Raw genomic sequence first — 17,311 nt, forward strand, 5'->3', positions numbered from 1 at the left:
CATGAGATTATTTTATTGATGTTTTTTACCAGTGAAATCCTGATTCTGTAAGAGCTACTACATTCTAAATAGTTGCCTCACTGAATGATGTCCGACTATAGGTAAATACTTACTTTAGCAATATAGCGATACCATTGTAAAAATTAATGAGGGTTGTTAAAAGACCTAGTACAAGGGCTCAGAGGAACCTAAAAGTTTCAAAACACAATTTTCATGTGGTGATAATTTCCCAATATGTACAATGTAGACGGAGGCCATCTGCTATCTGGGTAGTACCCCAGGCACCATCCTGCTCACCTTTCCTCCCTTTTGTGCTTTATGCTCCAGCAATGCCAAATTGCTAGCAGTTCCCTCTAATACACTGTTTTCTCTGCCTAGAACCCTACATGTTCTAACTCAAAAACTACTATTACTTAGGACACTATTTCCCTCACTCTTTCAATGTGGTTATTTAATTAATGCTTCATAGCTATTCAAAGCCCTGCCTAAGTCTAACTGGATGATCCTCTGACAAAAGTAATGAATTACTTCATTAAGTGCTTTTCAAGAGCATACTACATTACACACATCTTTGTGCATTGGTCACAATGCATATGAATGCTAAAATATTATCTGGAGTAAAAAACTAAATCAGTAACAAAAGAGTATAAAATATAATCTAGCCAAAGTACACATTTTATGTAAACTCTAGATTTTTAAATAGTTACAATAAAGGGTTTTGTAAGCAGTCTTGCTTCCAAATATATCTATGATGGTGATTTAAAAAAAAATTATTTTAAAGCAAGTAGGTCACAATGTTAAAATACGATAAAGCTGTTTGTTACTATATTCTCTTTAGGTTGCCTATACCATACAGAAAAGGAGAAAAAAAGGATATTGCTAGACCAGGTGCTAAACAACTGTTTAACTGATCCTTTAATATACAAAATAAAGGTCTTGTTTTAGAAGTAACACGAAAGTAAAATTAAGATTTTAATTGTAAACATTTTTCTATAAAACTGTTGCAGTATAAACCAAAGAATTATCTTCACAAGTTAAAACTTGAACGAGTTCTTCTAAATATTCTAATAAAATAGTTACTGCCAAACAAATTAGCAAAATTAACCTTGAAAGTTGTAAAATACAATGCTGGTAGGATATGGTAAAAAGAGAGTTATTGTTCGTGAATATTTACAGTTACATATTAAATGTCTTAAAATACTGATAATCTTTGGTTCAGTAATTCCATTTCTTATAATCGATTTTAAATAGAGGGAAAAGATAGAGATGCTCATTTTTATAAAAGGGAAAACTGAAAACCACCCAAATTCTCCATAACCCAATAAATTCTATCCTACTGATGAAAAATAACAAGAAATAAAAACCATTTCAGTGGCTTTATAAATAATATGGAAAATGCGTATGCTATACCATTAGGTGAAGAAAGCAAGAATTAAAACTCTAAGATGTCAATTACGTTTTAAAATATAGCAATATAAGAGTCTAGAAGGAAATGTTTTTAAAATAGTTTTAAAACAAGCACCTGTGGAAATTCATCTTCATCTGAGCTGTGAAAGTCATATTGCTTAATGTCACTCTTATTGATCACAGGCAATGTCTCAGGAGTGGGTTGCTGAGATGTTATCAAAGCCTCTGCTTTAGGCTTCTTTGGGTACTTCTTCTTTTGACGAACCACATCAGAAGCCTCTTCTTTCAAAGACAAATGATGAGGGTGCTGTTTACATGACGATTTTTCCCCCAAAGGAAGAAATGAAAATCATTTTAGAAATCATGATAAACTATACTGCTCTTTGAAAAACATACATTTTTACCCAGGAGGTGATTTTATTTACTGTTTTTATTATGCAAAAGTTATTGTGATCATAAATTTAAAAATGTTTTACTTTCTGTAAGTTATGATAAAAAATAATTATGGTACTTAAATTTGCTTTACATATTGTTATTAATGCTTAAACTAAGGTGTTAGTGATTTTAAAAAACTGCTCTGTAATTATGCAATCCAGCATTTAAAAAGTATTTAAGTTCAATTTTAATTTTATTTAAATCTACTGTACTAATGACGAAAATTTATTACTATTTTTATTTTAGAAATAACTTGAATTAGATTGTGAATTCATTTCTAGTCTAATTTCAATTTTTAAAAACTGTCGATTTTTTTGAGGGGGGGGGAAAGCTTATTAACTTGAAGAAAAAGTCACTTTTTAGAATATGTAATTACTGCCTCCACTGAACAATAATCAGACTGTTCTCAAGTTCCCCAGAGTTTTGTGTTGGTACTTCAGAGGCCATCTGGCCAAAAGACTGGGCTGAGGGGGTGGGTTTCCAGCCCCCACCTCTCTTCAACAGAGCAGCTCTGTTTCTGTTTTAACATACTGGCACTCCTTTTAATAAAAGGGACCTACCACTTTAAAAAGTCTGAAAATGACTGTTCTAAGCACCAAAGTACAAGCAATATGAAAAGTGTAAAAATATTTAGAAAGTTGTCCATTTTCCCATGTAGCCCAGATTTTTGTTAAAATTACTTTACGGTCAAAATGGTACACACAATGAAAATGTTGTTTAAATGCCCAATTACTTAGTGAGATATAAACTGTTTCATACAAAGGGTATAGTTACAACACCAAAAAGAAAACCCCCAACTTCTTTTTAAGGTGGGACATGTGACAAAGTACATACAATTAACTATGTGTAACAGGGTAGAGCAACAATGGATGTAACCATGTATCTAAAAATAGGATTTAAATAGGCTGAGTGTTTAGTCTTAGAGATGATCTAAAGAATCAATATATAACAAAGACTGATTCTGTTAGTAATTTTGGGTTGAGATTTTCATATTCTTTGCCTGCCAATCACATACCTAGGAAAAGCACTGATTTATAAAGTGGATTTAAAAAATAACTTTAAAAATGACATTTATTGCATTGATAACATTTTGGCTATAGAGGCAAGTGTGATTTAAAGGGAATCAGGTATGTGGGCTCGATGCCTGTGATTAATAAGAAAGAACTTTGGTGGTTTGAACTGACGTGAGTTGAGTAAAGGAGTTCTCCTGCGCCACATTCTTCCCTGACCTTTAAGAATGAACCCATGAAAAATGAGGATTGTGTACATTTTTAAAAGATGAATTTTCCACAAACACCCTAAGTCACTTTTAAATCTTGCTACACAGTAAAGCTCTATTGTCTAATGCTTCAGTTAATACCCGTTTCTTATTTAAATCTAAGCTCCAAAAATTAATGGTCTTATTAATTTTTGTGTATCTACTGAATACATTAATTAATGAACCAAGTGAACACTGAATAAATATAACTGAACACTTTAATTAATGTGCCAAGTGAATACTGAATAAATATAATTCTTTAGTCTAAGACTAAAGTAATCACTCTGACTCATTATTAGGAAGACACTGTAATCTAGAAGTTAGAGGATTTTTTCAAATCACTAAGGGTAGATAGCAATTGATAATTGCTGGTTCTGGCAATGATGACGACAAGAGTAACTTTCAATAGTGTCAGTGGAGGACGCCTCAGTTTTAGATTTTGACGCCTGCCAGTAAGGATGATGCAGGATTTGCTAGGGCTAGTGGTAATAACTAAGCTTCATCATTTACGCAAGCAGCTTGCACAGTGGAAAGCACATGGTCCTTGGTATTGGACCTGGACTCAAACCTTGAATTTGCCACTCATTAGATATTTGATCTAGAAATCACACAGAAGTAAAATCTATCTCAGAGGGTTGTTGTAAGGATTAGTAAGTCTTATGTAAGTAAAATTCCCAGCAAAGTGTTAGCAAATGGTAAGAACTAAATACATGTTAATTACTCTCTTTTTTAACCAAACTATACTAAGAAAACTGCAGAAACCAATGACTGACATTAATATTACCATACATGCTTCTCTCCAGAGGATATTCACCTTAGTTTTACATTCTTGGACTTTGTGATGATTTCCATTATGAAGAGTTGCTGGAGTGGCATATAACTCTTTTTCTGATCTATTGATTTTCACTTCATTAAGGATTTCACCACCATAGTCTCCCAAATGATATCTTGAAAAGGTAAGAGAATATAAAAAAATGTTGCACAGTTTAAAAATAAAGAAAACCAGTGATACCTCAATAAATTGGAATACAACTAATCAAACAGAGCCAACAATTAATAAGATTATTCTTAAAAGAGAAAATCTGCATGAGTAAAGAAATTCATAATTGGGAATTAGTAAATAAAACTAAACAAAGCCGCCCCCTCAAAGCAAAAAATCTCTAAGGTACCCAGAAGACGAATTTCTCATATATTTTATATTTTGAAGCACTGGGAAATGATGTTTAGAATGCTAACTGCAGGAATCACACAAAATTCTGTTAGGTTTAGGTATAATCTAATTATGCAGAAAAATGACTAATACATTAGAGAACACATTTTCAAAATGCATCTAAACAAAAAAATGTTTTCTACCTAATCAGAAAATAAAATAAATTAAATATTAATTTCCCTCAAATTTTGTTTAACAGAAACTTTAATACAGAGATTTGGACAAAATGATCTCTAAATGTTTTTTCGAAATACAATTCTTCAATGATTCTGAAAAAAAAAAAAAAAATCAGGTGTATTAGAGGATTTATACTACACACAAAAATATCCCCAAATTTGCACTCCAAATTATAACAATCTGCTTAAAAACAAACAACTAGTAACCACAATTCTTCCCCCAAAATGTAGATTTTGTTAGAGAATCAATTCCAATTGTTTTAAATTTAACAACAAAAAAATCTCTCATCTGGTTATATATTGCCTATGATTTGATGAAAGCTGCCACTAGCATGTAACTATAGCAATGTTACCTTTTTTCCACAACTTCTAAGGTTAAGTGCAGTAATTCTCGTTTTGTTTTCTCTCTTCTCTTAATCATTTCCAAAATTGTTATGGCTCTACTAAACTCTCGTCTTAGTTTCAACATCTTTTCATAAGAGGCTTCATCATTCTTACGATTCTATTGAAAAAAAATGACAAGTAAATGTTTATTGTTTAAGTCACACAGCCAATCAGTCTATGGTATTTTTGTTCCAGTAGCACAAATGAACTAATAAGACATATACACACATATGTATATAAACACATACATAAATTATTAACAGTACTGTTTTAAAGATTTTTTGAGAAAAATGTAAGATATAATGCCCCTTTATCCCTAAACATGTTTAAAGACAATATTCTATTATATAACCACAGTAATTATCACAATCAGGAAATTAACATGATATATTCCTATTATCTAATTTATAGATTTAACTCATATTTAACCAACTGTCCTACTAATGTCCTCATATTTAACCAACCGTCCTACTAATGTCCTTTACAGTAACAAATATAATTGTTACATATATTTTTATGTATTTATTTAACTGTTGCTACAAAGGGCATTAAGTGGGACAACAGTAATTTTTATTATTAAAATTCATTAAAATGTAATAAATTCTTTTTTCTGTCTAAGATCTGATTCAGGATTAAAATTACATTTAGTTGTCACATCTCTTTAATCTCCTGGTTTTCTATGGTGATCATGACCTTGGTATTTTTGAAGAGTAGAGGCCATTTATTTTCACAGAATGTCCCCTCAATTTGGGTTTCTTTGATGTTTTTCCACAATTAAATTTGGGTTACGTATTTTCAATAGGACTATCACAGAAGTAGTATTCTATCCGTCCCTTACCATATCACAAGTGAAATGATACCTATTTGTCCCATTAGTGCTTGATGACTTGATTAAGATGATGTCTGCCAGGTTTCTCTAGTGAAATTACTATTTTTCCTTTTTTAATTAGAACGTATGCTGTAGGAACTTTGTATCTTGTTTTTCATCAAATCTCCCCCCACTAGTTTTATATCCACTGATTCTAACTTTTGCCTGAAACATTATTACTGTGGTGGTTGCCAAATGGTGATTTTCAAATTCCATCATTCTGCTGACATTTATAAGTTGGAATTCTATTATAATGAAAAGTGTACCTTTCTCTTACCTATCTGTTTGTGTATCAATCATCCATTCATTCATTCATTCATTCATTCATTCATTCATTCATTCCTCCCTCCCTCCCTTTACATCAGCATGGTTTCATGGATTACTTATACTCTATGGGTATCCATTCCCCTTATTTTGACAATTAAACTTCCCCAGATCTGTTCAGTGGAGCCCCCCTTCTTCAAGCTGGCTCCTGAGGCCTTCTGACATGGCTCCAACACATTTCAACCTTCAATCACATTCTTACTTCCTGGCATAGCAGAATGTTCCAAGCTTATCTTTATACTTTCCCAGCCCCAAATCTGGACTCAACCATTTTTCTAAGGAGCCCTGGTTCCTTTTTATGGAAAACAGTATTTAAAATCACCATCTACATGCTAAGCATGTCCACTGCTACTGAGTCATTGCTTCTAGACCCTCTCAGAGAACAGTTACGAAATACATATGTGATATACGTACACATATACGCATGCACAGAGTTGTATTTATTCTAATCATATCAATATATTAAAATCCATGAGTTCATAATGACACCTTTACCATATGCTTTTAAGATGGCCCTACTCCCTGTATTCAAACCCACTCATTCCCTTAAGACGAGTGTCTCTGCTCAAGGCCAATTCCTTTCTTCCTATTCCAGTAACATATCGTTCTGATCTACTGCCAAACCCCTAGGGAAATCGTTCTCAAACTGCTGCACCTTAGAATTAACTATAGATCTTTTTTTTTTTTAAATTTTTAAAAAAATATATCTTTATTGATTTCAGAGAGAGGAAAGGAGAGGGAGAGAGAGAGATAGAAACATCAATGATGAGAGAGTCATTGATCGAGCCCACAACCTGGGCATGTGCCCTGACTGGGAATCGAACCCCAATCGCCTGGATCCTAGGTCGACGCTCAACTGCTGAGCCACGCCTGGCCGGGCACTATAGATCTTTTTATAACCAAGGATAATTCACAGGTGACTGTTATATGCAGCCAGACTGACAACCACTACCATGAGAATTTCCCCTCCTGTTTGTCTAGCTTCTTCTGGGCCACAGGGAGGGAGAAGAGAAGGCACAAATGCTAACAGTCACATCTCTGGGGTTAAACGTATATGCTGATTCACAACTTCCCAATAGGTGCAGTTAGGCTTACTGGTGTCTTAACGACTATCTCATTTAAGAACGGCCTAAAGCACTTCAGCACTCCCAAATTAAATATTAGTTTGGTGAATTAAGATTAAATTCTTGACTCCCAAGCAAGTATTTCAGACGTCTCTTACTTTAGCCTTTGCACCATCTACACAACTGTTTTTAATTCTGTGGAAACAGAGAAGGAAGTAGAGAATCTTTGGTAGCTGTATACATTTCTGCACATCCCAATGTTTGCCCACCTCCTAAACAACTGGGGGGGGGAGGGTGGTATTCATAGTTGACTGCTTTCCCAACTTTCTCATTTTGAAACAAACATTTCTAACCAGCAACAGCGTGCATGAAGCGGAATGGTCTTTGGTCCCACAAGTGAAAATAGAGAGGAATAAAAAGACTCTTCAAAGGATGATGAAAACAACAGGTAAGAGAAGGGGTCAGAAGCAAGCTGGACTATTCATTACACAATGGTGAAGTGCCCCAACACAGGAACCTGTTACTAGCAACTCTCAATATGCACTGATTCGAGAAGAGTAATTTAACCTATTTAAGAATAAAACACATTTAAACATTTAGAATATTGTTTATATGTCAATAAATACTTCTAATTTCAAGTACTCACTAAAAGTCGACGAATTATATACTTTTCCCTCAAGACATTGCTAAAAGTCTGTTTTGCAATATATCTAAATTAATTACATTCCTTTTAAAAAGCAACTGGCAGTTCAAATTTTTCAATGATTCAGGTAAACCTTCCCTTCCTCATGCCCAATAATCTGTATTTATAAAGTTTTACAGTATTTACAAACTTATCTTACTCTAGTCTTTTCTAAGGAACTAAATCTTCATAAAATATCTTATATTCCCTTAGCGAAGAACTAAAACACCAAGTTGAAAACTCAGCCCAGGTTAGGGAATGTCATCTACACTTGGGAAATCCAAGAAAGAGTTATATAAACTCTTAACCAGTAGGAGAGTTTCTCCTAAAATATACTATCCCTGGCACCTGTTATGCTTCCCAGCTGTTATATTAACAGCTGATAAAGACAAGCTTTCAATGTTAGGAGAAAAAGGAATCCACAGAAAACGCTTTGCTTCCAATTATCATTCCTTATGGTTTTTACATGAATATGTTCTTAATATTTTACAATGTTAGAGAATGTGTTAGCATGTGTGGAGCTTACTGTTAATCATGAGAAATGGAAGGCAGTGAATACCCCTCTGAAATAATGCTTTCCTGTGTACCCTATCATTCCACAGCATGAGACCCGTATCTCTTACTTAAAAATCTGACACACACAGCTTCTGAAAGCCAGATGGGGACAAGTTTATCGATTTGAAATCTGACACAACTGACAACTCTTAAAAGGAGAAAAAGATTCCTGTGTTACGTCTGACTGTTGGCAGAACAGGCTTGAAAATGAACCTTTCGCTACTTCCCATGACCCTACAGTAGCTAGAGGCAGTACAATCCATTTTCATCTGCAAGGATTAGAATACGGTTTCAAAGGAACTGTAAGTTCTTAAGCTTCCCAAAGAAAGTGTATGTACAGACTGTACAGTTTGCTGAAGGAATCAAAACTTCCAAGGTACATAAAGGCATATAATTTCTCATACCACTTCAACTGCAAGTCCTAAATGGTGTGATCATTAGACTTACAAGGGGCATAGAATTAGATAAAAATTTACACAACTGGTCAATAGAAGCTACTGAAGAGCGGGATTTCTAACATAAAGTTCAACAATATCATTAACGCCCCTTTATTTTCAAAGTATTAAAAATTATTTAAGTCATTAGCAGAAAAAATACTTGTCTTAAATACTATTAAGGTATATTCAATTAAATCTAATTTGCACATTACCTTTCGAGTTTGCATTTTCTCTGTTCTCCTCCGAAAGGCAACATAAGGGTCATTGTTAGTAGAGCCATCTCTTTTCTCTTGCTTTATCTGAGGAATAAGGGACGGCCCCCTGCAGTTTTTACGTTTTCTCACCCAGTAGTCATATACCGCTTTAATAAGGTAATCATCTTCGTTTAGCAGCAGTTTTGCTTCTTGAAGTGTTACAAGCTAAATAAAAAACAAAACAAAACAAAAACATATCAACTACAATGTTTGAAAAAGACAAATCAAAGAAGTTAAACTATGCCTATGGTAAAAAACGTGGTCTGTTTAAAAATTATGATCAGATATCATGATGGCAAAAAACACAATTCAAGTCAATCGAACAAAGAATTTATTAATAAGATTTACATGAAAATTTATATTTTGTGCGGAGAGGTAGCAGGTACCATCTCTTAAAATACTAAGAAGCCTGGATGAATGATAGTTGGGAAGACTACAATATATTTATGACTTAGGTAAGACTTGAACTAGAAGACAACTAATATTCTATGATTCTACACATTTGAGGATCTACTAGTTTTCAATAGTCTCCTAACTTCTTTCTGTGTATTTATTTACCAACAGAAACTAGAAAATGTTTCTTTTTCTCACTCTCCAAAGTAAAAGATAAGCACAGGGTGGGGCAAAGTAGGTTACAATTGTTCATATGGAAAATAACATAATTAGTAAGTAATAACACAAGAACAAACTGTTTTGAGTACTCACAACTGTAAACCTACTTTTGCTACACCCTATATGCTCTAACATAGTGCAACTAAATATATAATGCCTGTTTTGAAATTGTAAAAGGACACAGCAAGTTTCTAGAAGTTTGAACACTATGCAATTTCTCTATCCCAGCTGGTTATATACTAGAGAATCATTGTTCTCAACACTCATGCTGCTAATGACTTTATGATGACAGTGTCCTAGGATGGTTCCTCTAAGAGCTCTGACATCGGTGTCTCAGAGATCTACTCCTTTATCAATGCAGCCAGTACAATGTGGACATATCTTAAAATAATGTTTGTAAAAATATGCTTGGTTACATCTGTTTCCTTGCTTTCTTATGAAAATCAGATAGGCCAATCAACTTTAGTAGAACGGATTTGGGGTTACACATATCCATTTACAGTGAACTTTAGAAAAAGATCATGGAGGAGTTTTAGGGCTAGAAAGCCTCATTGAAATGATGTTATCTCAATTTTTTTTTTTACTTTTATCATTTTAGAGATTAATTTCAAAACAGGCTGACATAGCGCCTAAGAAATGTATCCCTAAAACTTGGAAATGAAGAGAAAAAATTTCTCACTCAAATTATAAGATCAACATATGAACTGTTCTGTTTGTTTTATGAAGTCATCAAAAACAGGCATGACCTACCAAATAAATTTCTGGTATGATCTGACTTATACTAGTATAACTTCATGGGACTTCCAGTCCTATGATGGTGATTACTAGGGCTCATTAATTGTTTTTTAATATAATTTGGCTGCCACAATAATTTGACCACAGGAAGAGAATACATTGATGATGTAAACTCAAGTATTCTAGTCCACATAATAATTATATTTAGTGCATTAAAAATTTAAGTGGTCATTCTTTGGTTTATTCAATGTCTCAGTGGAGTCATTGCATCTGAGAGACTGAGAAATTTGGTCTTTGAAGTGGAGGGCCAGATCCTAGAACATGAGACCAAACCAAGAGAGTAAATATTGCCAAACATCAACTTTAAATGGACACTTTCCTACAGTTAGCTGAAGTTCTCTGGAAAGGTGATGTATGCCCACAAAGTCTACAAGGACAGTGGCAGAGTAAGAATCAAGCTTTGTGGATCTAGTAAAATCCCACCTCATGCTGAGAGCACCACAGCATCTCTAGCGGCTCTCATGTGCTCCGGGGCCCATGGGAAACAATGCTGTGACTATGCTGCACGTGCTTGAGCTGTTTGGTCATCCTGCTTCTGATAAAATTTTACAACATTCACTACTCATTAAATAAAAAAACTTAATCTAATCTGAGAGTGAGGAGAAGGGTCGGATTCTTTCCATCAACCAGCAGAGCAGTAGTGAGTTTCTTATATAACAATACTATCAAAATAACACTGCTTATTTTCCTGTTGCAGGAGGCATTAGGGGATTAAAACACTGCCTCAAATTTCCTTCTCTGGTGCTTCTTGCTCCTCTAGAAATATCCTTCTGCCTGGTTGTTAAGTACCCTCTTTGAATCTCAGGTGATAAGAATTCAACACACAATTTATAGCTAAACATCCTGACATTTCTTTCTAGTGTTAACTGTATTTTCTTAGTTGACTGCTGTTTTTATGTTGTTATACAGCACATTTTTATTTTACTGAATAATCTTGGCTTTAATCATTCTGTAAAAATTATCTGTAGCTATTCTAAGGCAATTAGTATCACTGTATCACCATTATCATGATGACAGCATCAGTTTGAGTGAGCAAGAACTATTTGCAGATAAAGTAGTCCCAAATTATGTCGCATGATTAAAACCCCACAAATCAGAATTCTACTACTTTTGAACTTCAGAAAAATTCTGCCATTTAGCACTTTGTATACTAGAAAGTAGCAGAAAACAGAATTTAACTGGCAAAAAATCTGGGGTAAATTTAATATTCCCAAAACAGCTCTGAGCTGTTTGATTTACTTATTTTGGAGGGTTGGGGATGGGGAGATTAAAAATTATTCCACTATCACGCCGGCCCGTTTGCCTCAGTGGTTAGAGCACCAGCCTGCAGTCTGAAGGGTTGTGGGTTAGATTTCCAGTCCAAGGCATGTACCTCAGTTGCAGGCCCGATCCCTGCCCTGGTCAGGGAGCGTGTGCGGGGCAATCAATCAATATGGCTGTGTCTCTCTCACATCGATGTCCCCCACCCCCCCCAAGAAAAATCAATGGAAAAAATATTCTCGGGTGAGGACTAACAAAAAATAAATAAAATAAAAATTATTCTACTATATGGCCTTTTCTTCTAGACTGTTATTAGCTCCATGAAGACAAGGATCATTTAGTTTGTTTATATACAAAATGTATGATCTAGCAACTTCAATAAATATATTTTAAACATACAAATTAATGTTACATGTAAACGTTAGTTTTATAAATATCTAAAATAGTCAATTAAGCAATAAGTAGTTAATCATCAATTACTATCAGCCCCTCATTGTATTACAGGTTGTGAGGAAGATAAGTAAAAAAACTTTAAGATAAATCCACAACCTAAAGAAACTTACACTATGGCAAAAAAAGGTAAAGTAACACAAATACGAATTAAACAATAAGAGAACAATGTAAGAACTCTGGAACTAAGTGTTAGTGCAGTAAAATATAGGAAACTGTCACAAGAACACTACCTAAGAGGACCTGTAGGAGTAGCCTGAGATACAAGAATAAATTCAGAGGGCAGATACTGAAGAAAATAGCAACAAATAAGATACAGAGGAGCAATGAAAGAGGAGATAGAACAGGAATCAGGAAATGTGGAGGTCAACAGCATCCAATACAATAAGGGCTGGAAAGAGGCTCCTGATGACCAGTAGAAGGCCGTGCACTGGTGGACCTTATGCAATTTCTATAAACTGAAATGGACTGTGGTGGCTAATCTTTTGAAAATTTAATGGTGATAGACAAAAGAAAGACAAAAGGTTGTACTTTATTAAGAAAGACAGGGTCAAATGCATGGACCCTTGGCACATTTTTGGGCAGAGAAAAGAAATGAGAGAAGAGACAACTGAAGATGAATATTCAAGGAATATGCAGATACACAAGGAAGAGTCTGAGTTAGAAACTTAGGGACTAAAGGAAAGGAATAAAAAAATACATGATTCTGCGTTCTGTGAGTCACCGGAGAGAGAAGGAATATAGCACAAAGTCATCTAGAATTGAGAGTAAGTGAAGTTTTGGAAAGTTTAAAGTTGAGAGGTCTGTGGAACATCTAGGTGGAGATACCAACAGGCAGCATGAACAGAGAAAAAAGAAAATCCTGGAGCTTGAAAGAGGTCAGGCTAAAAGTATATGCATTGTTACACCCACAAAAATGCTTGTTGAGGTGATTTCACCCCAAAATACATAGGCTAAGAATACCAAAAACAGAATTTCAAGAAATCCTAATGTTTGCAGGAGTTGAATAAAAAGAAACTGACAAATGAAAATTAGAAGGAATAGTCGTGGAAAATAATAAGAAAAAACAGAAGGAATGATTTATATTCTAAAGACTAAAGATGATGACAGTCAAGAAATAAGGAGAGCTCAAATTAAACAAAGGAAAGGGACTGAAAACAATCACAGCGTTTAGCTACATGAGTTTTCAATAATGACTTCATACAGTAATCTCCACAGAATGATGGGGGCAATAGCTTTGCCCAAGTCTATCTTTTATGCCTTTCTCTGCTAACCTAATAAGAATTGGTTTAACCACAAACCTGATTCCTTACCCTTGAATCTGATACTATGCTAGCCAGCCCCCCGTATGGAAAAATAAAGAAATCCATGAATCCACAGATAAGAGACTTGGAATGAGAACAGCCTTTTGGTATCTTTAATCCTATGACAAAACCTCCACCTTCATCCGCACCACTGAAAGCAGATGCATGGTGTCATGCTCTAAGCCTAGCCAGTTACTTTAGGGCCTAGAACCTTGTCACTGAGCAAAAAGAATTAAAATATGATAATGCTGATTACATGTGTATAGTTCATTTGTATTGTTTACATGCTTTCTGTTGTATCCTGTCCTTACTTAGAAAATGAGCTCCACAAGGTGAGAACTTCTGTCACCTCTCCTGCTCACCTGAGCACTAAATAAATATTACTGACCAAATGAAGGAAAGCATATTAAAGAACAGAGAGGTCAAGGCTTCTGATGATATAATTTCGGCCACCTTGAGCAATTTCTGAGCAATCATGGAAAACAGTAGAATACCGAAAGACTGATTGAGCCTAAGATTGCTAGGAAAATTTGTATATAAAGAAAAACTGAAACTATATCTGATGCCAGTGATCAAAATCCTAGAAAAATTGTGAGCATTAACTACTCACAATTATCAAAATGAATATCAATTTGATAATTAAAACAAATTTCCAATTAAAAAAAATAAGGCATTTTCTCAAAAAGTCAATTAAGTTGAATTTTTACAAAATTCAGCTTTCAATATACTTCTTTGGATGGTACACTAAATTTTACTTTTCATTAAAAATGGGGGGTGGATTGGTAGAAATGCTAAGTATGCAGCCAAGTCACTTTACAATGCAAAAATTTTTAGAAATGTTCTGAATAGCTGATAATGCCTCAGGAATTCAAAGGACTTAAGTTAGGAGGTGAGAAAATTAATGTCTGCATGAATAAACTAATGAAAAGTTTTAACAGTCTATTTTAAAAAGTTTATATCTGTAACTTTTACTACATTAATAACAATTAGTTATTAATACATCACACAGACATATCAATTATTTTAAAAGTTTATTTTTAAAATCTAATTACAATATCAACACACAATCATAGTAAAATTGGAAAACAGAAAAATAGAATAAAAAACATAAAAATCACCAATAATTTCATCACTTAAATATAACCATTGTTGGCATTTTATTGGACTTTCTTGTTTTTTTTATTCTATGCACAGGTATAAATGTAAAGGATTTAAATAAGAGTTTTCCACTTAAATAACTCTGAATGCTGTTTTTGAAATCTAATATAAAACGAACAATTTCCTGTGGCATCAGGTATCATTCAAACTCATGACTTTGAATGGCTGTATGATATTCCACCATAAAGACAACCTATAAATTATTCTGAACATCACTGTTTAAAAATCTTTGACATTTTCACTAATTATTACTATATTTTTTAATCCTCACCTGAGGATATTTTTTCCATTGCCTTTCAGAGAGAGTGGAAGAGAGAGAAACATTGATGTGAGAGAGACACATCGATTGGTTGCCTCCTATAGGCTTCCTGACCAGGGCCAGGGATCGAGCCTGCAACAGAGGTACGTGCCCTTGGCAGGAATTGAACTGGAGACCCTTCAGTCCTCAGGCCAACACTCTTAACCACTGAGCAAAACCGGCTAGGCCACTAACTATTATTCTGGAGAATAATTCCTAGAGGTAGGATTACTAAATCAAAAGGTATAAACATTTTATACCTGGTATATGCTGCCTAATTGCTGTCAAGAAAGACATGCCATTTTAAATTCTTTATACCAAATAAAAATTGTCTAAGGAAAATTCTTTATTACTTTGTGAATAATTTTTTGTTCTCTTAAAATTTAGTACTGTATAAATAAGTAAAACTAAAATACATTTAAAATGATAATAGTACCTTAATATAAATCTGAGCAACTAAGCAAGATTTGGTATGAGATGTATTAGAGACCCAACCAAGCAAATTTAGTTACTGAAGCACCAAAAAGACAGCCCTATGAAAAGAATCAAGATGATATTATAATATTGTAACTAGTATTATTTTATATCCAAACAATAAAAAAGTCAGAACAGTGCTCATTGAAAGAAATTATGCTTAAGTATTCAGTTTAAGAAATACTGTAAATAGAAATTCTAGGATGTCAGGAAAAGAAATTCAAAAGACAGTAATATGCAATATACTTAAGTCTAAAGAAAATGTAAAACAAAGCTACTAATTGGGTTAATTGTAAGACAAAAGACATTTTTACAATGTACAATACCTGATTAGAACTGGCTTTTTCAAGTCTGTCAATCATAATTTCAAATTGCAAAGGCTTAATTTCCATCTTTCTGTTAAGTCTATTTAATAAGGTCTCATCCTCTGAATCCATATCATAATCTGGTTGCTCGTTGTCTAGATTAAAGGCTAGGAAAGAAAAGGAAAAGTTTTCAAACTGAGGAGAAAACATAGATACATACAGTGTTTACATTTGACCACAGAATATTCTTAAACTATATGGCATTGACCAAAGAGGAGCTCATGAGCAGACATCTAAAAATTAGCTTCAGAGACAAAAGGAAAAATGGGGAAAAAAAGTTTTAAAATTCATATATAAAGTTTAATAAAAGCAATAACAAAAATTTCTTTTAAAAACAAAGGCTCACAAATTTATGCTAAAATATAGAGTAGCAATTATTAAAAATGATGCATATTTATCAACATGACAATTTGGTAGCATAATGAGAAGCTATGAAACAAAATTAAGAATCCAGAAATAAACTCAAATACAAAATATAATGGAAATAGCATTTAAAATCATTAAGGATAAAACTGATTATTTAAAAAAGAGGTGAGAGCCCAGCCAGTGTGGCTCAGCAGTTGAGTGTTGCCCTATGAATCAGGAGATGGAGGTTTGATTCCAGGTCAGGGTACATGACCAGGTTGTGGGCTCAGTTCCCAGCAGGGGGCATGCAGGAGGCAGCCAATTGATGACTCTCTTATCATTGATGTTTCTATTTATCTCTGCCTCTCCCTTCCTCTCTCTGAAATCAATGAAAATATATTAAAAAAAAAATAAAATAAAAAAGGGGGGAGGAGATGCTGTCATGACAAATGATAGAGTAGTTATCTTAAAAAAAAAATTAAGTTTGATTCCTACTGCATTCCACATACCAATAAATGATATATTCATCAAAATTTTATAGTGGAAAATAAAACACATAAAAATATTAGAAGAAAATGCAAGGAGAAAATGTATGGGCAGGTACAAGCTCAGAAATCATAAACCTGACTAAATAAGTGCAAATACAATTAACAATAGTATGTTTTACTCATGCGACAGACTAAAATCTAAAACTTGATGATAAACTACTTTGAAATTTATGGGGGGGGGGGAGGCCTTCTCAAACACTATGATAAGGAAATTATAAACTCCTATTAAGTATTTAGTTTCTATCTGTAGAAATTTACCCGATAAACTTACACAGAGATAAAGACATAGAAAAAGAGTTTTAGATGTAACACTGTAAGAACTAAAAAATATAAAACAAGTAATGGGCTAGAGAAATGAATGATAGCTTATACATAAATTGAAGCCCTGAGAATGAATGACAATTATGTATGTGTTCTTATATGAAATGAAACCAATCTTCACAAACATTAAGTAAAAAGAGTTAAGGTACAGCCCTGGTCGGTGTGGCTCAGTTGGTTGAGCGTCATCCCATGAACCAAGAGGTTGCTGGTTCGATTCCCAGTCAGGGCACATGCCCAGGTTGTGCATGCAGGAAGCACCTGACTGGTGTTCTGCTCTCACATCGATGTTTCCCTTTTCTCTCATTTTTCCTTCCTCTCTCTCTAAAA

At 33.9% G+C, this 17,311-nt stretch overlaps 1 protein-coding gene across 2 annotated transcripts in view; it reads right to left on the reverse strand.

The window, feature by feature from the left end:
- EPC2 (enhancer of polycomb homolog 2) overlaps positions 1–17,311 on the reverse strand; it is a 98,385-nt gene that overhangs the window by 20,119 nt on the left and 60,955 nt on the right. For both annotated transcript variants that reach the window (XM_081142293.1, XM_081142292.1), the window contains exons 3-7: positions 15,732–15,877; positions 9,013–9,219; positions 4,840–4,988; positions 3,915–4,047; positions 1,523–1,714 (exon numbers count right to left, since the gene is read on the reverse strand). In XM_081142293.1, coding sequence (XP_080998419.1) covers positions 1,523–1,714; positions 3,915–4,047; positions 4,840–4,988; positions 9,013–9,219; positions 15,732–15,877 — 827 coding nt within the window. The remainder of the gene's footprint in view (positions 1–1,522; positions 1,715–3,914; positions 4,048–4,839; positions 4,989–9,012; positions 9,220–15,731; positions 15,878–17,311) is intronic.

The sequence above is a fragment of the Miniopterus schreibersii genome, assembly GCF_964146895.1.
Source record: "Miniopterus schreibersii genome assembly, chromosome: 7".
Lineage (NCBI taxonomy): Eukaryota > Metazoa > Chordata > Mammalia > Chiroptera > Miniopteridae > Miniopterus > Miniopterus schreibersii.